General features: G+C 36.6%; 1 protein-coding gene and 1 long non-coding RNA gene across 4 annotated transcripts in view; one reads left to right on the forward strand and one right to left on the reverse strand.

The window, feature by feature from the left end:
* The window catches only part of RASA2 (RAS p21 protein activator 2), a 119,453-nt gene that overhangs the window by 52,070 nt on the left and 40,070 nt on the right, over positions 1-27,313 (forward strand). For all 3 annotated transcript variants that reach the window (XM_039248535.1, XM_039248536.1, XM_039248537.1), the window contains exons 6-9: positions 16,604-16,687; positions 19,002-19,074; positions 22,535-22,611; positions 23,572-23,673. In XM_039248535.1, the coding sequence (XP_039104466.1) occupies positions 16,604-16,687; positions 19,002-19,074; positions 22,535-22,611; positions 23,572-23,673 (336 nt within the window). The remainder of the gene's footprint in view (positions 1-16,603; positions 16,688-19,001; positions 19,075-22,534; positions 22,612-23,571; positions 23,674-27,313) is intronic.
* On the reverse strand, positions 16,139-26,815 carry LOC120242650. Its single transcript, XR_005531126.1, has 2 exons — positions 26,697-26,815; positions 16,139-16,292 (listed from the first exon to the last, which is right to left on the reverse strand). It is a non-coding gene; the product is annotated as an uncharacterized LOC120242650 (long non-coding RNA).

A 27,313-nucleotide genomic window follows, 5' to 3' on the forward strand; every position in this document is an offset into this window, starting at 1 on the left:
GAAATTTGTTCAAGCCTAATCCTCTTCCTTTTCTCTTTCACCCAAACTTTTCCTCTTTGTTATGAACAAACTACTGGATACCCCTGACTTCTTTTTCTCTTTGTTTTAACTGACAGTCTGAATATCCCCTGAGTTAGTGTTTCCTCTACTGCCTTCTCAGTTACATGCTGTTTTCTACCATACCCACTTAACTCACAGTGGGTTAAGTGTTCCTCTCTAGACTATAATTTACTCTCCTTATTATGAACACCCCAGCTCCTTTGAGGCATTTTCCCCTTCCTCTCTCCTCCTCTCTCTCTTTATTTATTTATATTTATTAAATAATAATATTACTTTTTTTAGAACTTTTTTTAAGTTTACTTATTTGAGAGCGAGAGAGAGCAAGCAGGGAAGGGGCAGAGAGAGAGAGAGGGAGAGAGAGAATCCCAAGCAGGTTCTGCACTATCAGCATGGATTCCAACATGGGGCCTGATCCCACGAACTGTGAAATCATGACCTGAGCCCCCATCAAGAGTCAGACATCAACCCAGTGAACCACCCAGGCACCCTTAGAACTCTTTTAAAGAAGGTTGCATATATCATGATCTTTAATATGTTAGTGTATATGTCCTAAGAATAAGTGTATTCTCTTAAATAAGTGTATTACAATTTTCAAACTCAGGAAGCTCAACGTTGTTACAATAAAAGTATAATATATAGTTTTTATATTCCAGTACTTTAATCTACAGCTATTAGATTTTACTTTTGTCAACTGTCCCAGTAATGTCCTTTAAGGTATTTTTTTCTCTCCAAGAAAGGATCCAGTCCAAGATCGTGTATTACATTTAGTTTATATGTCTCTTTAATCTCCTTAACCAGTAGTAGTTTTTAGCTTTTCTTTATCTTTCATGGTATTGAGATTTTTGAAGGCCAGATTTTTTTAATGTTTCTCAATTTGGATGTACCTACTCAAAACAGCTCAAGATTTGTTTGCAGTGTTTTCCCCCTAGACTGAGAACATATAATGAAAGTATGTGGATTAGTCCCTTTCCACCACTCCCTCCCCTGCTTACTTTGGTTATAACATTTGAAATAGTTGGTTTGGTTTGATTTGATTCAGTTTGTTTGTATTCAGATTAATGAGATTTCCCTCCATTTTGTCTTTTCCAAAATGTCGTGTGGACAGATTCATGTAATATGTAGGCTTTTGTGACTGGCGTCTTTCATTTATCATAATGTTTTTTTGAGATTCATCCACATTGTTGCATATGCCAACAGTTCAGTCGTTTTTTAGGTATTATTTATTTGTTATCATAACTTATTGGATACTGTTGTCTTTATTTTACAGAAGATGAAACAATACACAGATTGGTTAAATGAGCCCAAATTTGTACAAGGAGTGGTAGAGCCTGCATTTGAACTCTGATGGTTTAATTTTTTTTAACTTTTTTCTTTTGAGACAACCATAGATTTATAAGAAATTACAACGTATGGAGAGATCCTGTGTACCCTTCACTCAGTATCCCTCAATGGTTACATCTTAATATAACTATAATACAACATAAAAACCAGAAAATTGGCATTGTGCAGTGTACAGCATACTGTATATCTTTTATCGTATGTATAGATTTTTGGTAACTGCCACAATCAAGATACAGAACCTCTCTATCACCATAAATATCTCCCTAGCTACCCTGTTATAGTCACGCCCACTCCTTCCCCCACTAACATCTGTTACCTTTGGCACCCTCTGATCTGTCTCCATATCTATAATTTTGTCCCTTCAAGACTGTTATGTAAATGGAGTCTTATCATATATGACCTTTTAAGATTGGGTTTTTTCAATCAGATCCATCCAGTTCTGTATAGTTTCTTATAGATAGAATATAGTTGGGTGTCACTTTTTTAAATCCAGTCTGGCCAGTCTTATGTGAATTTATAGCATTTACTTTTAACGTAATTACTGATGTGTCAGTCTGCCACTTTTTGGGTTTTCTGTTCTCTTTTACTGTTTCCTTTTTCCTCTGGATTCCTTGAACATTTTTTTAGGATTCCATTTTGATTTATCTGTACTGTTTTTCTATCTGTATTATATCTCTTTGTGTAGCTTTTTAGTGGTTGCTTTAGGATTACATTATACATGTACAACTTAGTCTACTGGTATTGCTGTTTTACTGGTTAGAATAAAGTGTAGAAACCTTACCTTCTTTTAAATTCCTTTACTCTCCACCATTTGTAATAAAATTGTCTTAAATATTTCTCCTGAATACATTCAGAATCACATCAGTGATATAATTTTTGCTTCAGCCATCTAACACAATATAGAAGAATTAGAGACGGGAAGTCTAAATTTGTAGCATTTGCCCATATCTTTGCTCTTTCCGTATTTTTTCTTTCCTATTTTACAATGCCTTCTTTAATCACTGTCTTTATAATTAGAGAATCTCATTTCACTGTTCTTTTGGGGTAGGTCTATAAGTGATACGTTGTCTTAGTTTTCCTTTATCTGAGAATGTCTTGATTTTTTTCTTTATTTTAAAAAAAAAATTTTTTTAATGTTTTATTTATTTCTGAAAGAGAGAGAGAGAGCCTAAGCAGGGGGTGGTCAGAGAGAGAGAGAGAGGGAGACACAGAATCCAAAACAGGCTCCAGGCTCCGAGCTAGCTATCAGCACAGAGCCTGACATGGGGCTCAAACCCACGAACCATGAGATCATGACCTGAGCTGAAGTTGGACGCTTAACCGACTGAGCCACCCAGGCGCCCCTTTTTTTTCTTTATTCTTGAAGGATATTTTCAGTGGATATAGAATTCTTGATTGACAGCTTCCCCCCCCCCCCCACCACCAGCACATGAAAAATCTATCACTTCCTTCTGGCCTCTGAGGTTTTTTGAATTCACTGTAATTATATTTCCTATACAAGTAATGTACTCTTTCTCCCTGGTTACTTTCAAGACTTTGTCTCTAGTTTTCTGTGTGTTTCAGTTTGATTCTGAGGTATTTTGACATAGATTTCTTTGAGTTTATTCTGTTTGGTATGTTCAGTCAACTTTTTGAATCTGTACATTTGCATCTTTTGCCAAATTGGGGAATAATCAGCCATTATTTCTTGTAATACTCTATCAGCCCTGCCATCTTTCTCCTCTCCTCTTGAGATTTCAATGGCATAAATGTTAGATCCTCTAGTATAGTCCCACAGGTCCCTGAGGCTCTCCTGAGGCTTTGCTCCCCACCTCCCCACCCCCCACCCTCCGGTCTATTTTCTCTCCCTTGTTCGTATTGGATAGTTTCTGTTCTGTCTTTAATTAGGGTCACTGATAATTTCCTCTGTCCCCTCCATTCTGCTGTTAAGCCTATCTGTCATCAAGCTTCTTATTTTGGTTTTAAGTATTAAAATTTTCATTTGATTCTTCTTTACAGCTTTTATTTCCTTGATGATTTTCCTTTTTTTTTTGTTGACACTTTTCATTTCATTTATTTCAGACGTGTTTGTAATTGCTCACTGAATCATTTTTAGGATGGCTGCTTTCACATTTTTGTAAGATAGCTCCAACATCCATATTATCTTAGTGTTGTCATCTGCTGGTTGTTTTTTCTCATTTAAAGCTAAATAGGGACACCTGGGTGGCTCAGTCAGTTAAGCGTCAGACTTCCACTCAGGTCATGATCTCATGGTTTGTGAGTTCTGGCCCCACATTGGCTTCTGTGCTGACAGCTCAGAGTCTGGAGCCTGCTTCAGATTCTCTGTCTCCCTCCCTTGCTCACTCACTCTCTCACTCTCACTCTCTCTCAAAATAAATAAAAATTTAAAAAGATTTAAAGCTACAGATTGTCTGGTGTTTAGTTATGATGAGTGGTTTTCAGTTTTACTATAGATACTTTGGATATTATGTTAAGAGTCTCTGAATCTTATTTAAATATTCTCTTTTAGCCAGACTCCTTTATACTCTGCTGGTGAATGGAAAGGAGTGCCTATTCATTACGGTCAGGTATAGATAGAAATCCAGGTTCCTGATTCAACATCTGCTGATACACCTGGGGGAAGAGAGATAAGAGTTCCTTATTATTGCTAAATGAGAGTGATGGTTCAGGCTCCCCTTAGTCCTCTCTTGTGACCACTCTGGCTGTGATGGGGAAGACTGCCTCATCATTGCTCCATGTAGCCTCCATTGACACCATCGTTGAGAGGATTTAGTAGTTATCACTGTAGCTGGTGAAGGTCTTCCCTTCCTATGCAGCCTTCTCTGACCTCACCCTGGCATGAAGGGGGAGGAGTGCCTCATTGCTACTAGGTGGAGATGACAATCCAGGATCCTCATGTGGCCTCTACTGACACCATTGGGAGCAGGGGCTTGTTATAGTCTGTCAAAGATGGAATTCTGGGCTCTCTTCTCAGCCTTTAGCTTTTGTTGCTGGGGGTTTGGGTGGAGCCCCAGTGGTTTTCATGGCATTTGATTGGACTAAGTGATTATTGTCTAAAAATGGTTTCTGTCTTGCTAAGCTGCCTAGTTCCTGGTCCTTTGGATGGAGAGAGCAGGCTTTTTCTTGGGACATTTTTTGTCCACACCCATTGGTATTGTTTCCAAGCTGGTGGCTTCTCTAGCACTCAGTCTAAGATATATGAAGTATTTTTTTTAAAAACCCAGGGAATTCACTCCCATGTCGATATCTAATTGGTTTGCTTCTCTTCACTTTTCCGAATTTTCTTATGTTTGTTATATATTTAATGCCTAATATCTTTAGTTGTACTTCATGAGAGGACCAGGGAGGTATTATGCATCTATTCCATCTTGACCTGGAACTGGAAACCATTTTTTTTTTCTTCCCAAGTAGTATTCCATTGTATTGAATTTGTTTCTCTATTCATCACTTGACAGATACGTGAATTGTTTCCAGTTTGAGGTGATTATAGAGGAAACTGCTATAAATGTTCACAAGTAGGTCTTTGTATGGGCCTATGATGGTCTGTATTCTTTTCCTCTCTTTGTCTTCTATTTCACTTGAACCTCCATGGCTCATACTCATTGGCCTGTAGCACCAGAGCTCCAGTAGCAACTTTGCAGAATTTATTTTTGATTTCTCAACTTTTAGAGATATTTTGAAGTTTGTGGTATTCTCTGTTTTTTAGTACCACTGAAAGCATAATATTATATTGTTTTCTTTGTGCTACTTGCTGAATTTACATTTGGAGGTAATGTGTGGAAATCTTCATATCCTAGCAGTTATTATCTTCCAGACCTGGAGGCTCCTTACTGCAGCATATCTTAAATTTCAGTAAGACTTCTATCCATTGATCTTTACCACATTCTTACACACTTTTATTTTTCATTTCCTTCTAGGTCGTTTTCCATAATCTATCACTATAATCATTTTTTCTTGTAGTTTTCCAATAATTTCCTTGCTCTTTTCTTCATCCTTCTTATTTATCAGGAACAATTCTAGTCTGAATGAATCTAGTCTCTTTCTGTGTGTTCACTTTGCACCTGAATATTGCTGGAGAAAATCACAAAGACTGATTTTTCTTTAAATTCATGATCATAAGCCCTGCGTGGGTATTTATAACTGCCCTGGAGTTTTACTGTGTTTCTCTAATAATACCTGTGAGACTCTCCATCATTACAAACTGTAAATTGGTCACATTTTCCTGAATCTAAATCTGCAAATCTGCCTTGGCATCCTTCTTGCTGTCCTTATCTTATAGTAGAGGAGGTGCCCCTTCTCTGGTTGAGGGTGAATTTTTCTATCTGATCTCTGAATTCTGTCTGTTTCCCCTACTCAAGGACTTTTCTCCTTCAGTTACTTCTTCTTCTATTTCATCATCTTCACCTTTTCTTTTAGATTGTTCTCCTCAAAATGTAAAACCTGTACTAGATCTCCTATCCTAAAAAGACATGCCTCCCCAGACCTCATTGCCACCCTCCTCCCCCAGCTACCATCCCCATTTCTCTGTTCTCCTTTGAAGGCAGAATTCTCAAAGTAAAATTGTCTTATAGATACGGATTGTTTGTGTGAGTGTGTATGTATACTGGCTCTGTTCATGCAGAAGATCTAGCTAGAAGCAGTGTCATCCCAGTAGCAATGAACATATTTAACATCTATAATCTTGGCTTTTAAATATCATTCACTCAGTATGGTCCAGTAATTTTAATGATGATGAAAATGCTTTGTAACTTAACTGTCCAATATGGTAACTACTAGTCATATGTGGCTGTTGAAAACTTAAAATATGGCTACTGCAACTTAAGAATTGAATTTTTAATTTTGTCCAATTTTAATTAACTTAAATTTACATAGCCACATGTCGCTAATGGCTACAGTATTAGTATTAGGATTATCTGTTAATTTCAGAGCCGCTCCAATAAAGAGAACCGGATTTTTTTTAAGTATTGGCTGGTTTCAGAACTTGAGCAGGGAAAATACAAGATGAGTTCAGAGCATATGTGTAGTCAGAAAGTAAGAATGTGCTACAAATAAATACTGATGGCATGTAGAAAGGACACTGAAGCCAACTTAAAGGAGCTCCAAGTAACTAAACTGGGACAATTTAAGCATCAAATTAAATAATAATAATTACAGATTAAAATCTATAGAATAGGGGTGCCTGGGTGGCTTAGTCGGTTGAATGTCCAACTTCAGCTTAAGTCATGATCTCACAGTTCATGGGTTTGAGCCCCGTGTCGGGCTCTGTGCTGACAGTTCAGAGCCTTGAGTCTGCTTTGGATTCTGAGTCTCCCTCTCTCTACCCCTGCCCTGCTTCTGCTCTGTCTGTCTCTTTCTCAAAATAAATAAACATTTAAAAAAACATTATTTTAGGGGCTCCTGGGTGGGTCAGTTGGTTAAGTGCCAGACTTCATCTCAGATCATGATCTCACAGTTTGTGGGTTCGAGTCCTATGTTGGACTCTGTGTTGGCAGCTTAGAGCCTGGAGCCTGCTTTGCTTTTGGTGTCTCCCTCTCTCTCTGCCCCTCCCCTGTTCACCCTCTGTCTCTCTCTCTCTCAAAAATAAATCAGTTAAACGTCCAACTTCGGCTCAGGTCATGATCTCCCAGTTTGTGGGTTTGAGCCCCACATCAGGCTCTGTGCTGACAGCTCAGAGCCTGGAGCCTGTTTCAGATTCTGTGTCTCCCTTTCTCTCTGTCCCCCCTGTCCCCTGCCAGTCATGCTCTGTCTCTCTCAAAAAATATACCATTAAAAAAATTTTTTAGGGGTACCTGGGTGGCTTAGTCGGTTAAGCGTCCGACTTTCGCTTGGGTCATGATCTCGCGGTTCGTGGGTTCGAGCCCCGCGTCGTGCTCTGTGCTGACTGCCAGCTCAGAGCCTGGAGCCTGTTTCAGAGTCTGTCACTCCCTCTCTCTCTGACCCTCCCCTGCTCATGCTGTCTCTCTCTCTCCTAGAAATAAATAAAACATTAAAAAAAATTTTTTAAGTTTTTTAAACTTAAAGAATAAAATATCCATGAACCAATGCTATATGTAAATAAATAAACACACTGGGGAGAAAGGACTACTTTTTCTTATAGTAGGATTCTCATTAATCAATGTAGGACAAATAATGGAAATAGAAAATCAGCATGTATGAATGCTAAATAAGTGGACATAAGTATGGTGATAAACAGCATACTAGTATTTTGTCAAAGAGTCTCCCCCATAAGATGTCTGATAGATACCAAGTTAATTATGTGACCGAAATTAGCATCACTGGTAATAAGCATCCAGCTCCTGGTATGCTGCATTGAGAGGGACACCAAGATGGATAACCTCAATCTAATCACAGGGAAACATCAAATTCTAATTAAGGAATATTCTACAAAAGAACTGGCTAATACTGATAAGATCACGGGGCAAAGAATTAAAACTAAGAAGCTATTTTAGATTGGAAGAGACTAAAAGGACATGCCAGCTAAATGCAATGTGAGATCCCATATTGCATCCTGGACCAGAAAAAGGACATTGGCAAAATTTGAGTAAAGTCTATAAGATTATTTAATATAATTATTAACTACATTGTTTCCATGTTATTTTTCTGTTTCTGTAGTTTTACTCTGGCTACACAAAGTGTTAATACTGGGTGATGGGTATACAGGAGCTGTATATACTATTTTGCAAGTTTTTGAACATCAGAAATCATTTCAAAATAAGAAGTTAAAAAAATTGTACCTTGTGCATTTAAGCTCAGGTCTTTTTCTGAGCTCCACTCTCAGATGTTCACCTGCCTTTTTGGCAACTCCACTTTGATGTCTCACAACATTGCAAATTTATCACCTTTAAAACTGAAGCATTGCCTGTCATCTCTCTACAGCTCCTCCCCACAGCCTTAGCAGTTGGAACCACCGTCCACCTGTTACCCAAGCCAGACATATGGGAATCATTTAAGATGTTTTCTCCTCTTTCTCCCCCCACACATTGGATCCACTTCTTACTGATTATATGAAATATTTCTTGAATTTTTTAATTTTTATCATCTACTGACCTTATTTCAAACCAGCAACCATTTATTATCTTGACTATTTTAGTAGTCTCTTAGCTGGCCTTCTCTGTAGTCCATTCTCTTCATAGCAGCCCAGGGTAAAATTTTAGAACATAAATTAGATCACGTCATTCCTCTGCTCAAACACTTAGTGATTACCATTGCATTTAGAATAAGATCCAGGCCCCTTAACTTGGCCCACAAGATCAAGCATATTCTGACTCTGCCTGCTTCCTGGATTTCATCTTGTGGGGTGCTTCCTCTTGTTCATATATTCACTGGCCTTCTCTCGATTCCTCAAATGTGACATATTCTTCCTGTTCATAGATCTACATCGGTTCTTCTTTTTTGCCTGGAATACCCATTCTTCTTCTAGCTGATTTTTTCATCCTTTAAGTTTCAGCTTACATATTGCTTTAAAATAAGGCAGTACCTGTTCTTTTTCCTTCAGAGTACTTGCTATTATTTTTTTCTTTATTATTTGTTATCTGTTATTTCAAGTAGACTTTCAGCTCCATGAGAACAGGAACAATGTTTGTCTTATTCACCTCATCACCTCAAAGTCTGGCACTAATAGGCATTAAGTAACTTTGAAACAACTAAAGGAAAGAAGAAAGTAACATTTGTCTTCTTAAAGGGCAAATAGAAAGTAGCTAGCCTAGAGAAAGTGAGATTTGTTTTTCAGAAGGAAAGAACAATATAGGCAGAAGTATGGAAGAAGAAACATCATGGTGAGAGAGAGAGACAGGGAGGGAGAGAGAATAATTAAAAGTGGTTTTATGTTGCCTAGCATATAAAGCTTGATTCAAAGATGGGTCAGATACTGGTGAAATAGGCTGGAACCAGATCTTGGAGGCTCTTAATGTATTGTATGACCTGAAACTTATGAGAACTTATGAAACTATTGAAAGATTTTAGACAGTAGAGTAATATGGGCAATTTTGCATTTTAGAAAGATTAGATTTGTGACAGTGGTAAGTATGGAAACTGAGAGATGAATTTGAAGCGTGTTAGGGTGATTATGGATTCTGTACCAGAACAGTAGTTGCAAAAGTGAGAAAAGAGGACAAATGAAGAAATATTTAAAGAGTAGCATCACTAAATTTTGCTTATTAGATATAGAAAGTGAGGACAAAGAAGAAATCTAAATGTGGCTCCTAGATTTCTAAATGGTGTTAGTAGGTGGGTGGTGGTATTTACAACAAAAGAGAAGATTCTGAAGGAGGAGCTTCTTTAATAAGAGAAGGTGATAAGTTGAGTTTGAGTACCTCTTGAACATCTAGGTAGGGATTTCCATCAGGCATTTGAATATAAAAATCTTAAACTCCATGGTGAGATCTCATATAGAAATGTAAAGTTGATGGTAGCTGTGGCCATAGGAATAGATGTGATTTACCAAAACTAAAATAAACAAACAAAAAAAGAAAACAAAACAACCAGCCTTAGAGGGAGGTTATATAAACAGGAGGGAGACAGATAAGTGATATGAGGAAAATTAGGAGAATGAAGACCAAGGAAACCAAGAGAGAAGAGGTCTTGAAGGAAGGAAGGAGTGATCAGAAGTGTTGCATGCAGCCAAGAAAACCAGTAAGAAGAGCCCTGAAAAATAGGGATAACATTTAACACTCAGGGATGGTAGTGAGGAGAGCTTCCATAGAATGGTGAATGTTGAAACTAGATTTCAGTAGGGTGAGAAGTGAAAGGGTGTTCAAGACATTTGGAAAGACAAACAGAAAAATTAGGTCCTGGGTGACATGAAGTCCAGGCAGTGATTTTTATATTATAGAAAAAGGCTGAGAGAAAGAACTTCAGGAAAAAGAGAAAGAAAAAGAAAGAAGAAACGATGAATATATGGATGTTTGTTGTTAGTATATAGAAATTTTGAAAAACAGTTGTATTCTGCAACCTTGTTATAGTCACTGATTTGTTCTGCTAGCTTGTTGATAGATTCCATAGGATTTTGTACATGGACAGTTCTATCATGTACGAATAGATCGTTTTACTACTTCCTTTTTAGTCTGGGTACTGCTTATTTCTGTTTCTTGCCTGATCATTCCAGTAGGCTGTTGAATAGAAGATGTGAAAGCAAATATCTTTGTCTTATTTCTTATCTTAGGGGGAAGGCATTCAGATTTTTTTTTTTACCATTAATTATGATGTTAGCTATAATTTCTCAGGCTGAGAATATTCCCCTATGTTCCTAGTTTGCTGAGAATGTTTGAATGTCAGGGATGAGTATTCAGATGATCGTTATGTTTCTTTCTGATTTCATGTGTTAATATAGTGAATTTTGTTGATTGATTTTTGAAATTGAGCCAACCTCCACTTGGTCATGTTGTATTATCATCGTCATACATAGTTAGCTTTGATGTGCTAAACTTTTGTTAGGGATTTTTGTATTTACATTTATGAAGGACTTTGACCTGTAGTTTTCTTGTAGTATCTGTCTAGTTTTGGAATAAGGCATGATGGCCTCATTGAATGAATTGGGAAATAATCCCATTTTTTCAATTTTCTGGTGTTTTATATACAATTGATATAATTACTTTTTTACATGAATATTGTAAGAATTCACCAGCAAAGCCATCTGGACCAGAAGTGGGTTTTTGTTTTGTTTTGTTTTTTGTTTTTGTTTTGGTGGAAGGTTTTTAACCAGGTTTTAGTTTTTTTACATAGCTATTTAGATTTTTGTTGTTGTTTTTCTTTTCTTTTTTTTTTTTTTTTTTTTTTTAAGAGACTAAGCACGTGAGCTGGGGAGGGACAGAGGGAGAGAGAGAATGTTAAGCAGGCTCTTAAGCAGAGCCCAACACAGGCTAGATCTCAGGACTGTAGGATCATGACCTGAGCCAAAGAAATCAAGAGTCAGATGCTTAACCACTGAGCTACCCAGGTGCCCTGCTTTTCAGATTTTTTAATGTGATCTTTGGTAATTTGCATCTTTCAAGAAATTGACCATTTAATCTGAGTTGTCCAATTCTTTGGTGTAAAGGAATACAAGTTACTCCTTTTTTTCTACTTTTAATGTCTGTAGACTTAACAGTGATGTCATGTTCCTCATTCCTAAAGTTGGCAATTTGTGTCTCTACTCTATTTTTCTTAATCAGTCTAGCTAAAGTTTATCAATTTTAATGACCTGAAAGAAATGGCTTTCTTTAAGCATAGGGGGTACCTGGGTGGCTCAGTTGGTTAAACATCTGACTTTGGCTTAGGTCATGATCTCATGGTTCGATCTCATGATCTTCAAGCCCCGCATGGGACTTTGCTGACAGTGCCGAGTCTAGAGCGTGCTTCAGGTTCTGTGTCTCCCTTTCTCTCTGTGCCTCTCCCCGCTCACACTCTGTCTCTCTCTCTCTCTCTCTCTCTCTCGCTCTCGCTCTCTCTCGCTCTCTCTCGCTCTCTCTCAAAAATAAATAAAACATTTTTTAAAAATTAAAAAAAAAGAAATGACTTGATTTCATTGATTTTTTTTATATTTTTTTGTTTTCTATCTTGATTTCCACTCTATTTTTGTTTACTTTAGGTTTGTTTTTCTTTTTTAAGTTTCTTGTGATGGAGGCTGAAGAAGACAGTGATTGAAAATCTTTCTCCTTTCCTAATGTTAGTGTTTAGTGCTATCCATTTTCTTTTGAGTACTGTTTTAACTGCCCCCACAAATTGTGATGTGCTGAGTTTTCATTGTAATGCAATAAAAGTTCAGAATGCTTTTATAATTTTTCTTTTGTTTTATTCTTCAACCCATGGATTATTTAATTGTGAGTTATTTTGTTCCCAAGCATTTGAAGATTTTCCAGGTATCTTTTTGCTGTTGACTTCTAATTTAATTCTGCTGTTGTCAACATATTTTGTATAATCTGAATACTTATAAATTTGCCAAGACTTGTTTTTTGTCCACAAACTGTTATTTAAACTTGGTATATGTTCCTGTGCATTTGAAATTAATATGTTTTCTGCTTTGAATGGTTAGAATATTTTTTTATAAATGTTGATTATGTCAGGTTGGTTGACAGTCTTGTTTAACTTTCATTCTTAATTGTCTATCAGTTATTGTGAGGAAGTGATGCTATCTCCAGCTGTTTGTGGATTTTTCTGTTTCTCCCTGTAGTTATATCAGTTTTTGCTTCTTTTGCAGCTTTGATATTAGGAGTTTAACATTTAGGGTTGTTATATCCTATTATAAATTGAATTCCTCTCTATTATAAAATGATCATCTTTATCCCTGGGACTATTCTTTGTTGTGAAATCTGCTTTGTCTGATAATAATATAGCCTCTCTGACTGGCAGGTTTTCTTTCTTTCTTTTGCCTTTGTTCTCTCTTTTCTTTCTCTCCTTCCTTCTTTCATGTTCCTAATTTAAATTTAGTATTACAAGATTTTTTACCTAACTTTGATTTTATACTGTATCTCTTTCCTCTTACATTGAAAATCTTAATCCCTGACAACATTAACAATTACTGTCATTATCTTATATAGTATGGAAGATAGATTCAAAATAAAAATGCCGCTATTACCACTGGCATTGAGATTACTGAATGAAGTTTAAAAGATCTTACTGTTCTGTTTGTTCTAAGGATACAGAGTCAAATACTATGTTCTAGTCTATTGAAATAATTCTTTCTTTTTTAGTGGTTTTTCAGAGTTTATTCCTCATTTTTAAGGATTGCTTAAGTTTAATTTTACTTTTGAAACGTAAAAGTCTTTTTTGTTTCTGAAGTCAGAACTTCTATAAGGTGTGTTTGGAGAAGTATCACATTCATTCGTAACCCCCTACCCTCCATATCAGAGTAATTAGAGAATAGAGATTTATTTTACTCTTTTTGACAACTACATAGAATTCTGATATATAGATTTACTATCAGTTATTCATCCGGACCCCTACTGATGGACTTGTTATTACCCAGAGAATCGGCTTTCTTTTGATTAGTGTTAGTATATATTTTTCTGACTCTTTTAATCAGAGCCTCTGCTTTTTTTTTTTTTCTTTCAGTGTTTATTTTCGAGAGAGAGCACACACGAGTGAGGAAAGGGCAGAGAGAGAGAGAGGGAGAATCCCAAGCAGGCTCTGCACAGAGCCAGATGCAGGGCTTGAACCCACGAAGCATGAGATCATAACCTGAATCAAATACTTAACCAACTAAGCCACTCACATGCCCCTGGTCATATGGTTTTTATTTTTCTTGTTGATATATTGTATCACATTGATTGATTTGCAGATATCGAACCACACTTGCATCCCAGGAATAAATCCAACTTGATTGTGGTGAATGATTGTTTTTTAATAAATTGTTAGATTCAGTTTGCTAATAATTTGTTGAGGATGTTTGCATATGTGTTCATCAGAGATATTAGCATTTATCCATTTCTTCTAGGTTGTACAGTTTGTTGGCATGTTGTCATAGCTTTTCATAATACTATTTTATAATCCTTTGCATTTTGTGGAGTTTGATTTAATGAGTCTGGCTAAAGGTTTATTAATTTTATTGATCTTTTCAAAGAACCAGCTCCTGGTTTCATTGATATATTCTATTGCTTTTAAAATCTATTTACTTTATTCCTCCTTCGATGGCACTTATTTTGTTGATTCTTTGTGTTCCTAGTTATTTTGTGTTGGATTGTAGACATTTTGGAGTTCTGGATATTTTTATATTTCTATCAATATGCTTGAGGACCTAGTTAAGTTACTTGGAAACGATTTCATTCCTTTGAGGTTTGCTTTTAAGCCTTGTTGAATGGAATAAAAACAGTCTTTAGGAATTATATTTTCTCAGTAATGATGCATCATCTATAAATTACCAAATTTCATACTATGGTTGGTAGGGCCTCATGCTAGCCATTTGTGGGCTTCAGGAATCATTCCCTCAACTCTATTCAAATGATTCTTTCCCCCGCCTCAGTTAGTTTTCCCATGTGTATATGCTTCTCAGCACTCAGCTGAAGACTCCAGGGGGATTCTTACAGCTCTCTGGAGGTTTCTTTGTTTCTATGCAGCTTTCTTCCCTCCAGTATTCTGTCTGGGAACTCTAGTGACTTTGGTCTTCCCCAGCTCTTCTTCTCAGGAATAGTTAGGGACTCACTTCATTTTTTTTCTCCCCTCAGAGATCACTGCCCTACACTGCTGATTTTGTTCCTCTTCCCCCCCCCCCCCCCCCCCCAGTTATTTCAGGCAGAGAGGGAATTCCATTCCCTGTTACTCCATCTTGGCTGTATATGGACATTAACATTTGTCTGTTAGTTTGTTTTTTAAAGGGGGTGCCTGAGTGGCTCAGTCAGTTAAGCATCTGGCTCTTGATTTGGCTCAGGTCATGGTATTACAGTTTGAAGCCCTGCATGGTGCTCTGTGCTGACAGTGTAGAGCCTGCTTGGGATTCTCTCTCTGCCCCACTCCTGCTTGCTTGTTCTCTCTCTCTCTCTCTCTCAAAAAAAAAAAAAAAAAAAAAATTAAAGAAAGTAACAAAGTGTAAGATAATTCAGTATACTAAGCTCATTTTCAGTATTTGTTTTCACTCCTTCATGTTTATGATAGGAGTTTGTTTGATTATCTGATTAGAAGAATAATTGTAAAAATATTTCATAACATAGGTAGCAAATAAAGTAATTTGCATTTAATAATACTTTTGTTTGTCAGAAAACGATTTTAAAACTGTCTTACACTTAAAAGACCACTTCTGATGATTTTTATAAATTCACACTTCTGGATTAATGGGCATCATTGTTTTGTTTTGTGAAGTATTCTTATAGAAGTATTATGTATTCTATTATGATATTATGGTATTATGAACTATTTTTCTCAGTTTTTTTATACCTCATAAAATTATAGCAACTTTTCTATAAGATTTCTCATAATTAGTGTTTATTTGAGATACATGTGGTATTACAAAGAGAGTAATATAATATATTCAGGTGCAGTAGAGAACAGAGAAAGAAGCTGGATTGGGAAACAGTTAAGAAAGTAACTTTGTAACTTTGTACAAGTTGTGTTACCTCTTCAGCCTTATTTTGTTAATTTCTCACATAATCTTTTTGAGCCTTACTTTCTTCTTTAAGGTGTATTTTTCTCAAAGGCAGTTGTGGGAATTAGATACATTTTGTGAAAATACATGGTAAAGTGCACATGCTACATAAAAATCAGGTATCATTTTGAGGATTAGCCTGAGGTTAGCCTGAGGATTGTCAGTTTCAAACAGTACATAGTTGGAAAATTTGAGTGTACCCAGGCCTAACATTAATAACTAGAATTATCATCTTGGCCTATGCTTTCTTTGGTTAGTTTGAGAAATTTTTAAATTTTGATTTTTGATACCCAATTTAATCGAATGAGTCATATTCATTTCTTCTTGACTCAGTAGCACACCATATGCACTTCACCCACATATATGATCTGTGGGTTGTGGAGAGAAATAAGGATGTTGCTCAATAGCCCACATCTTTCTACAAAGAGTACTTTTCAGCAACTCTCATGAGTTTGTCTTAGGCATTAAGAAATGCAAACCCTTAGATATTAAACTACATTTGTGGACTCAATATTTAGTGAGAAACTTTGAGGAACAGACCATTTAGTTAGATTCTATGTCCTCTGTATATACCAATGACTTTACCCATGGAGTGGATTAGAAGACCTTGGGTTTTAAGATCTAAAAACATTTTCTACAGAATGATACAGGAGCTGTTACTGAGAATCAGAATAAAAGGCTACAGAATTGTGGGAGACTTGCCCTCTATTTATGAATCAGATTTGAAGTGGAAACCACAGTCATTTCCTTGTTTCTCATTCATGCTTCAGCAGAGGATGTGATGCCATAGGTCTCGCTTGGTTTGTAGTTTCTCCTTTAAGGTTCACACCACATTCTTTTCCTGTTTAGAAGCCACAGCAGTGTTAGTATATTATCAAACCACAAAATGTACCTTGCTGCATACTTAGCTTGGGGATTTGTGCTAAATATTATTTGGTAGTGTTGGTACTGATTAATGGCATTCTAGTTTAAGTCCTATTTCAGAAGTGTAGCATAAGTAAATAAGTGCACAATAGATATATTTGAGGTAGATGGTATCTAGGCATACAATTGCAGACCTGAGATAAAGCTTTAGTCCTTTGGATATTTAAAGATAATGTTTTATGTTGTTTAACTTAAATATACTGTTAATTTTCTTTTATTCTTCCTTAGCATCGTGGCATGTCACGGGTTGCCTCTCATAAATGGACAAAGCTGTGACTCTTACGCAACAGTTTCTCTAGTGGGCCCTTCTAGGTAATGTTTTGGTTTTATTTAAGTTCCAATTAGTTAACATACAGTGTATTATTAGTTTCAGGCGTATAGTATAATGATTCGACACTTCCGTACAACATATTTGTATATGCTCCTCACAAGTGCACTCCTTAATCCCCATCACCTATTTCACCCATCTCCCCACCTCCCTCCCTTCTGGTAACCATTAGCTTATTCTGTATAGTTAACAAATCTGTTTCTTGGTGTGCCTCTGTCTCTTTTTTTCCCTTTGCTCTTTTGTTTCTTAAATTCCACATGTGAGTGAAATCATTATGGCATTTGTCTTTCTCTGACTGACTTATATCACTTAGCATAATACTCTGTAGCTCCATTCATGTCCTTGGTAGGTAATGTTTATTGAATTATTATTAGGTTTTTATTTTTTTTATCTCTGAACAGTTTCAAACATGCCTTTATTTTCCATAAGTATACTGATTGTTATCCAGAAATGTAAACATCTCTGAATCTGAAGATTTCAATATGTATATGGACTTAACAGATGATTTCCTTCTTTAACAGTAGACACTTCATTGCAGTGAAATGATCAGTGGTTGTCTTCTGTTTGTAACCTGGAGTTCAGAATTCTGAGTAGGAGAGTGAATTATTACTAGATTTTTAAGTTTTAAAATTTAACTTAAGAATTAGAAAAATTAAGCTTCTATGAGTAAATCCTAAATAACTATTTATGACACAAAGTAATGAATGCTTTGAAAGAAACCTCTTTAGTGAATTCTGTTAGACGCTTGCAAAATACCAAGTCCTGTTTTTATAGAAAGAAAATGAGTCCCTAGGATCTTCTGGACTCTTAGACTGTGAGGATCAACATGAGTTCTATCGCAGTTAAAATGTACTTAAAAACATAAACTTGGCCTTCTTCATTCATCATTGGCCTTCCTACCTTCAAACAATCATAGATTTTATGCAGGTAAAATTCTATTTCAAGAAATGCTAGCCCCGAATAGCAAGGCAGTTTCCATATTTTTATCTGGAAAGTGGCTCAGAACTAAAAATGCCTTTTCTACTCATGGCATCTGTGCTCTACAGAAAGAATTCCAAGCTGTAGACAGACTGCTGAAGTACCAGAACATGGTAAAGTGCACCATATCATTGATTTAAATTATTTATGATAATTTATGGAAAAACCTGTAGCACTTTGTATATTTTATATTTTATAACTTCATTATGATTTCTTTCAGAGCCTGACTAGTCTGAAATTTGCCTACAACTCGAAGGTTTAATCAGGAAACAGCAAAATATTCCCTCCACACCAAACACATACATACATACACAGACACATACCCCTTCTCCCCACCTTCAGGCTCTCTAGGTATTCTTTTTATTTATTTATTTATTTTCATTTTTCTTAATTCCAGTATAGTTAACATACAATGTCATATTAGCTTCAGATGTACAAATAGATATTTTTATTTTTTAGAAAGTCACCTGTTAAGTCAGTTTAAGAAATGTATTTATATATATGGATGTAAAGTACCTAGTACCATGCCTAGTGCTTACTGGGTGCTTAATCAACAGTGTACTATTATTGCTATAGATGGTTTTAAATTGAAAGCAGATACTCAGTCCTATAACATGCATGCTATCAGAGGGATCGAGTTTTGTATGTGTATGCTAAAAATGTTTAACCTAGCAGAGCTGTTTTTTGTTTTTGTTCATAATCTGTAGCTGAAGACACAATCTTTAGTATAATCATTTAGTAACATACAAATGGGAAACTGGCATATGAATTTGGTTTTAAAAGTCATTATTGGTATTGGTATTGTACTATTGTTGTATAAGATGCTAACATTGGGGGAGGCTAGGGAAAGACTGCGTAGGACTTCCCTGTACATTTCTTTGCAACCTTCTCTAATTATTTGAAATAAAAGGTTATTTAAAAAGCCACGTTGTAGCCAAGCCCCCAAGCAGTAAACTGAGTTAAGCATGCTTTTTGTGTTCTTTGGGTATTTTTCAGCATAGATAAAGGTACTCTGCATCTCATTGTCTTCCTTCTGCCATTCTAAGTTTCTTCTGTAAAGTAAGCTAGTCACTCAATCTAGTATAGCCATAGAAAGGATAATGCAATCTTGTCATATATTGGATATACAAACTTGTATATTCTTTAATTTGAGTCTTTAAAGATACCTCAAAAATTTTCCCCAAGTAATATTTAAAATTATAGTTTTCCCTGAGTCATCTTAACAGCTAATGGAGGTCAGGCTCCCTGGTTGGAAATAGCATGTTTTATAATTGTGTACTGTTAAGTTCTACAAGGTAAAACTCTACCACATTGGAACAGGAATGACCAAAAGAAGACAAAAGTAAAGAAGAAAACAAGCAATCCGCAGTTTAATGAAATCTTTTATTTTGAGGTAACTTTTTGTTTTATATAAATGTTAACATTGACTATTTAATATTGAATGCTGGTTTACTTTTTTTAAACTATAGCCATAGTAATCATTTAATCAGCTAATGCAACTAAACATTTCTATTCCAAGAACAGTAGAACCATGATGTTATGTGATGGAGGCCCAGTATATAAAACAAATAAAGGCAGCACTATGACTGATCTGGGGACGGGAGGACTAGGGCCACTCCTACTCCCTAGTCATCCTCAATACCACACCCTCTTCCACACACCCTTCCCACCTTATCCAGCCCGCACCTGACACACAGTGGGCACCAGACTCTTGTGCAGACTAGTGGTTGAAAATCACGAGTAAAGTAAGTCTGATACCATTTGATCGGAGTTCTAGTCCCAGTTGACTTGGAATAAATCACTTAATGTGAAATTCAAGTTTATCTTGTGAAAAGATGATTTTGTGAGAGAAAACACCAGCCACCCTACATGATAGAGTTTTTAGGAGGCCCAAATACGAGAATGCTTTGAGACCATAAAGTGCTATATGATTAAGCCCTTATTATTAAGTTCTTTTTTAGCTAATTCCCTCTATGGATACATGCTTATTTTCATACACATCTTCAACTGCCTTGAAGTTGCCCAAAATACAGTGCTTTGGAGTTCTTTACTGTGGAGCATTTGTTAAATCATTTTTCATATCATTTGAAAACTATAGGAAAAAAAATGTCAACCTATGATTTCTAAAAGATTATGTTCCAACCATACATGTTGCAAGTGAGATTAACATGTAGGGAAGATTTGGAAAAAAGGTCCATTTTGTGCTTTTCTCTCTTTTGTGTGTGTGTTTTCTTAATATTTCAAAGTGGGGTGAGGGTACCTGTGGCCATTCCTGATGACTGTACTTTAATAAAGAAACAGAGGTTAAAGAAAATGCCCAAAATTGAAATAGGAAGAATTGTGGGGCTGGAGGCAAGGAAGAAAGGAAAATAAAAGAAAATCTACCAATGTGACACTTTTCCATTTCCTGGCCAAGGACTTTGGTGACTCTGCATTTCTCAGTGGCTGTAACAGCTAGCCTGCAGAAAACATGGGGTAACTTGCAGCAAGCAGATGGCCCTTGAAAGGCAAGGTCTAACCTGCTTGCTCCATCCAGGTGTACCGGTGAAGCTTAGAACATTCATTCAAAAGGCCCTTTGTTGAGCTGATCATAAAGATAAGATTCAGTCTCTGTCCTCGTGCTAAAGTAAGAGATGCAAATCACATGCACGCATGCCTACACAGAGCAGTAAAATGCTGTAGATACTGGGGAGGTCAGATAAGTTCTGCTCCAGTTAAGTCAGAGCAGAAGACTATTATAAAGAACATTTTGAGCAGAGACATAGAGAAAAGTGAAAGTTAGTCCAAGGATAGCAAGTCGTGATTTAACTGGAAGGGTTCTGAAAGATAATAATTGGAACAAAACTTTTGTTTTTTAATGTTTTATTTCTGAGAGAGAGAGAGAGAGAGACAGCGTGAGCAGGGGAGGGCCAGAGAGAGAGAGGGAGACACAGAATCTGAAACAGGCTCCAGGCTCCAAGCTAGCTATCAGCACAGAGCCCAGTGCGGGGCTCGGACCCACGAACTGTGAGATCATGACCTGAGCTGAAGTCGGAAGCTTAACTAACTGAGCCACCCAGGCGCCCCTGAAACAAAACTTAAAAGCTAGTGTAAGACCAACTATGAAAGGCCTTGAGTACCTGCCTGAGGTGCTTACATAGTAGCCATGAAATGTCTTGAGCCTGGGAAGTGATAAGAGTAATGCTGTGTTCTGGGAAGAATTAACCATGATCTGTGGGTCATATGTCTGAGAACAGATATCAAGAGATTGCTATAATTAAAGTGTTTCAAAAAAAAGGACAAGGGGAATCTGATCCAAGAGAGTAATAAGGAAAAACAGAGGAAGGGACAGATGAGAAAGAAACTGCAAAGGTCAAGACGGCAAATTGGTTATAGAAGAAAGGACAAAGGGAGGAGTCAGGTGTCCTCATGGTTTCAAATCTGAAATAAAAGAAAAAAAAGGAAAGCATAAGTGGTTCGATTTGAAACATAATGAACTTGAGGTCTGACATGAAAACCCTCCAATAGGCAGTTCAAGACTGAAACTTAAGGTGGGTGATGGCTGTAGATAGACTCAAGATTTGCTTGCAGAGAGTCAAGAAAGCCAAGGGAATAGAGGTATGCAATACAGGAGAAAAGTGAGGAGGCTCAGTTCTGCCACTTATTAGGTATTCATCCTTGAGCACATCTCTTAATTTCTGTTCTTTAGCTTCCTCATTTTCAAGATGAGGATAATAAATCTAGCTTCAGATAAATCCTGCTTCAGATGAACATTTTGATGAACAAAGGAGATAATGGATGCCAAAACACTTTGTAAACTGTATAACACTTTGCAGTTCTTAGAGCAAAATAAAAGCTAAAACCTTGGAGAAAACCCATATTTATAGGTTCTGAGGAAGAAGAGGTCCCAGAGGAAGAAGCAAAGAGAACAGGAGGTTGCCAGGGAAGTGCCTGGGTAAGCTCAAAGAAAAGAGTGTTTCTGGGAGAGGAGGCATAGTTGTACTTAATTTGTTCAGGTAGAGGGGTCAAGGAAGATGAGAACTATGAATTCACCATCAGACTTGGTGATTAAGAGAGCGGTTTAGAGAGTGAGCTATGAAGAAGCCAGATTAGAAGGAGTTACTGTAGTGAGTGGGTGTGAGGAAGTGGTGGCTGTACGGATGGATTACAGTTTTGAGATACTGGTCTGTGAAAGGAAGGAGATAGGAAGACCATAATTTAAGTGGAGAATTTTTCTTAGACTTGAGTGAGGTGAATAAGCTGGTGAAGAAAGCTGTAATTAAAATAGATCAAATGCTTAGTGTATATCGTGTGTGGGTGGAGTAGTCTTAGAGAAAAGGAGAATCATCTGATCTCTTGTTCAGAAGAAATGAGAAAACTCATCAAGTAGAAAGACCTCCATGATAACAGACCTGTTCAGGTGACAGTGGCTGAGGAAGTCCCTGCCAGTGACCTTGATATTTTCAGTAAAAATGTGAGAAGGAAATGTAAGGATAGAATTGGTATTTTGAGAAATGTGGGAAAGTCTTCAAACAGCTCTTGGTATGTGCAGCTTTACCAAAATAGAACAGTTTTACTCTTTGAGTCACCGGCAGATTGCATGTGAACCAGAGAACCTAATGTTGCTGTATACTGAGTTGATAATGGAGGGCTTGAAGGAAAGATTGCTTTTGATATTTTTATACTGCCTCATTCTCACCTCCCTCTACTTCCATAGCTGGTTTTTGTCTTTAGCTTTTGGGTAAACTATTACCTAGGCATTTTCCTCTGTTTATAATAAACAAAATTGAACATTTTAGGGATGATAGTTTTTGAAGTTCATGTAGGAAAAAATATTCCAAAATTTTTTGTAAACTAAAATATTTTATTTGCAGGTAACCAGATCCAGTAGTTATACAAGAAAGTCCCAGTTCCAGGTAGAAGAGGAGGACATTGAAAAGCTAGAAATTAGGTATATGCCTTGGAGTTTTACAGAATTGCTTTTTTCTATGCCAAAAGAAAATCCTAAATTTAATTGAAAAAGGCGAACCAAGCTGAATAGAATTCTCTTTAGCAAATTGGTTGATGAAACTTAGAGGAACATGCGTCTAAGTTAACTTCATATTATCTTTTCAAAATCTGATTGCTTTGCAGAAATAGTCAAGATGTATTTATTTAAAACCAAAGATGACCTAATTTTCACCTAGTTTATTATATTTTTAATTTTCACAAATGTTCTTTAAAATTCTGAATCCTAGCATAATGGATGCAAAGACTATATAGAAAAGTAATTATGTATTAGCCAATTTAGAAATAATTTTTTTATTCTTCTTAACATATCTGCTGTCTAACAGAAATTTCAGTGAGGTAAGAAGTCTTGTAAGATAATTCAACAGGTGCATGTGTTTGAAGTTTGTGTTATTTAGGTCTTAAGTATCTATGCAGTTTGGGAGGGGAAAGTTTGATAAATGCATGTATAGGTGTGGTGTTAACAGTGTGTTAAAGGGTGCATTAGTCACATGTTTGGAATGATCAGGTAATGTATTTTTCTAAATCACATATCTTTACATAATAACTGGTTCAGTTGAGAAAGAAACTAGTCTTGTATTGGTTTCTTTTCTCAAATTCAACAAAGTAACTCTAGTTCCCACTGCTACAGGTTGAAATAAAGCCTAGACTTTGAAACTAAGAAACATCAGTGCTTTCTTTTAGACCATTTAAAGTGGTTACTTTCTCTGCTTACAAATAAAAGCTATTAGAATATTTTGTTTTCTTAGTTTAGATAGTAAGGTATATGACAATGCTAACATCTCTTTTAAAGCATGTAAAATTAATGCTATAATACAACCAAAATAATTTGAAGCTACCTGGTGGTGGTGTGCATTCTCTTAAACATTGTTTGCAAAACATAAAACCAGTTTAAAATTTTCAGGATCGACTTGTGGAACAATGGAAACCTGGTCCAAGATATTTTCCTAGGGGAGATTAAGGTTCCTGTGAACGTGTTAAGAAATGATTCCTCTCATCAAGCCTGGTAAGAAGACACATTCTAGTGAACTCCATAGTAGGTCATCACCTTTAATATACTGTATATGCAAATAAATTTACTACAGGCATATTTTTAAATTTGCAATAGAAGAAGCGAGAAGTCATTAACTTCAGTTGATTTGGTTATTAATTTGTTGTTGCAGAAATAGAATTACATTGATGGCTTTATGACTTGACTTCTGGTACTGAGATACAAGGACTGAATTGTCTCGAAATATTGTTCTGCTCAAAAACTAAATCTTAACTCTAAGGAGAAAATGGAAATCATTTAAAACCTAAGATTTGCCCATGTGAGAAGATGCTTGGTCACAGATCAGCATCTGCAGTGCAGAAGCTTTATTAATGGTCATGGGAACTTTGGATGTTTGAAAGTAAGGGTTTATGGTAGGGAATCAGCTGTTTTTGGGATCTGACCAGTGATTTCCCTTTACCACCCCCACTGAAATGCACTGTAGATGGCCCTGATACCATTTTCTCCATGTCTAGGGTCTAGATGTTAAGCTGATTCAGTGAATACTTTTTTCAGGTGGTCTGGTGGCTCAACCATGGCTACAGTGTTATTTTTCTTTTCATGTCTGTAACAGTGACATCAAATTAATCATAGATGAAACTTCATGTTCACACATTAAACTGCTGTTAGCTTCCTTAGCAGAATAGATGTGAAACTATCATTTTTTCTGTCTCCAGCATTTACAAACACACCTGTTCCTGCCCTCTCCCAGTATGTTGTCCAGCAACGCTCATGCTAGACTTGGGTTTCTACGGAGCATAAAAGAATAGGCCTTTCTCATTTACCTCTACAGCTCACTGTTTAGAACTCAGGTTCAGTGTTTGAAGAGGAGTTGAAACAGTGTTTAGGTGTTTCTTACCAGTAGCATCAATCTCATTTGTCTTTAAAAGAGCCTGCCTCAGAGAAGGACAAATATCATATGTTTGCACGTATAGAAGGATTAGGAGGAACTTAACTGAGGAACAAGGGGGAAAAGAACGGGGGAAATGGTGGGGGAAAGGGAGAGAAGCAAACCATGAGAGACTCTTGAATGCTGACAAAAACTGAGGACTGATGGATGTGGGGGGGAGGAGGGATGGGCATGGAGGAGGGCACTTGTGGGGATGAGCACTGAGTGTTATGTGGAAACTAACTTGACAATAAACTATTTGTAAAAAAATTTTTTTTTAAATTAAAAAAATAAAAGAGCCTGCCTTTCCTTATTGACCATCAGACATTCTTCCCTTTGAACTCTGTTGTCCTCAAGCAGTTATCCCTTAGAGATGGGTGTTTAGATTCTTGAAATTTTTACTTTATTTTTGCCTCTTGCTTAAATATAAATTTAAGATTTATGGGTCTTTCTGGTGTCATTTTGTATAATTTCTAAAATGTATCCACAGCGGGCGGGGGGGTGGGGGGTGGGGAATTAAACTTACTCACTTTGAAAATTGATAAACAGAATTTGAGGCCTGTCACACCACTCACCCCACGCCTTATATCTTCGTTCACCTTCCATAAAATAGCATATATTTTTAAATGAAAATTTCTGCATCTAGTTTGTCAAATCTTTAAAATTGTATGGCCTGCCACTTGGTACAAAATAAAAAATGAATTGTGCTGCACACGACCCCTCAAAGTGAACTTGAAATGTGCCACCCAGCCAGAATTTTAGGCTCTCCACATTGGGCAAAACTTTGTCCAGCTACCTTGGCAGGATGTAAAGAACACAAACAAATTAATTTTATTCCAATAGATTTTTTTTTGCCTATAGTACTTTAAAATAAAGTTACCTGCCAAAAGTGTAAGTGCTAAAATTTATACAGTATGAAATAGAGACATCTGCCAATTCATTTATACTTCCACAGATGTAAGGAAATAGAAATATGTGAATGCCATTTCTTTTTAAGTTAGAAGTTAAACTCTTAGGCTCCTTTGTCATTTGTAGAGCTGTGGCATCCCCTTGTGGGATTGATGGTAACTGCATGGAAATGCAGGGAAAGCTTTATTTACCTTTAGGATTTGAGGCATATTCTTTCTAATCTTGTCAGTAAGAAAGAATAATTATCAGTAATGTAATTCTGTCATTTGAAAAGTTTCAATTTGCTTTCCTTTTTCACATAATTTCCAGTTAGTATTTGTCTATTGTAGTTTTTCTTGAAAACTGATATTAGTGGTTCCAGCTTAGTTTTATTTTCAAATTACAGCATGATTCAGTCATTCCCCATTCATTTCTTGACCTTTCAGTTCCTTAGTGATGATGTGTGTTCTATATTCTGAAACTTCTGCCAGATGTTAGTAGCTTGTTAGTGTTGATAGTAGCTAGTTTTAACTTTAACCTTGTAGATAATAGAATTTTACTTGATTTATTTTTTGAATCAGTAATTAATAACATGCTTCACAGTTCAAAAGGTAGAAATCTGTATCTTGCCCCAGTCCCTCACCTAATCATTTTCCCACTTTTGAGGCAGTCACTATTTTGAGCTTCTGGAAATATTCTATGAAATACAGTCAAATATATATATATCCTTCTTTCCCCTTCTTTACATGAATGGGCAAATACTGTATCCTGCTCTGCACCTTGCTTTTCTCACCTAGCAGTTTAGTGGAACTTGAGTAAATATTTGTAGACCCCTACTAGTGGTTAAGAGGATGGACTCTGGAGGGGCGCCTGGGTGGCTTCGTCGGTTGGGCGTCCGACTTTCGCTTAGGTCATGATCTCGCAGATCGTGGGTTAGAGCCCCTCATCGGGCTCTGTGCTGACTGCCAGCTCAGAGCCTGGAGCCTGTTTCAGAGTCTGTGTCTCCCTCTCTCTCTGACCCTCCCCTGTTCACGCTGTCTATCTCTCTCTCTCCTAGAAATAAATAAAAATTTAAAAAAAAAATTAAAAAAAAAAAAAAGAGTATGGACTCTGGAACAAAATTGCCTTGGTTCAAATCCCACCTCTGCCATAACTTGGACAAGTTATTCCACCAACTTGGCTTTGCTTTCTCTGGCTATACATGGGAGAGTACAAATAGTACCTGCCTCCAAGAGTTGTTAGAGGATGAATGCATTCATTTTCATAAATGAAGCAAGCTACAAGTGCTATGACTGTGGGTATAGCTCATGCTCTCCTCATTGTAGTGATTGCTGCTGTCGTCACCAGTCCTCCACAGTAGTACTTCTAGAATTTCTGCATCCTTTGTTTTCACACCAGTATTCCATTGTTTGGAATGTGATACAGAGAACCATAGAGGCAATCTAGTTCAATTTCATTTCACCAGTTCCCTCAATGTCAGAGTCTTAATGTGTGCAAAACTTTTTTATGATTGTAAAATTGGTAGAATAATATTCCCCTAAATGATTCAACATATAAAAATGGACATTAAGAGGGGCACCTTTGTGGCTCAGTCGGTTGAGCGTCCAACTTCGGCTCAGGTTATGATCTCACGGTTCGTGGGTTCGAGCCCCGGGTCGGGCTCTGTGCTTGACAGCTATCTCAGAGCCTGGAGCCTGTTTCAGATTCTGTGTCTCCCTCTCTCTGACCCTCCCCTGCTCATGCTGTCTCTCTCTCTGAAATAAATAAAACATTTTTTAAAAATAGACATTAAGAAAAGATAATAGATCTTTTCATGTGGTAATTTTCATGCTGAATTTA

This window comes from Hyaena hyaena, unplaced genomic scaffold (genome assembly GCF_003009895.1).
Source record: "Hyaena hyaena isolate Hyena2069 unplaced genomic scaffold, ASM300989v1 scaffold_311, whole genome shotgun sequence".
Lineage (NCBI taxonomy): Eukaryota > Metazoa > Chordata > Mammalia > Carnivora > Hyaenidae > Hyaena > Hyaena hyaena.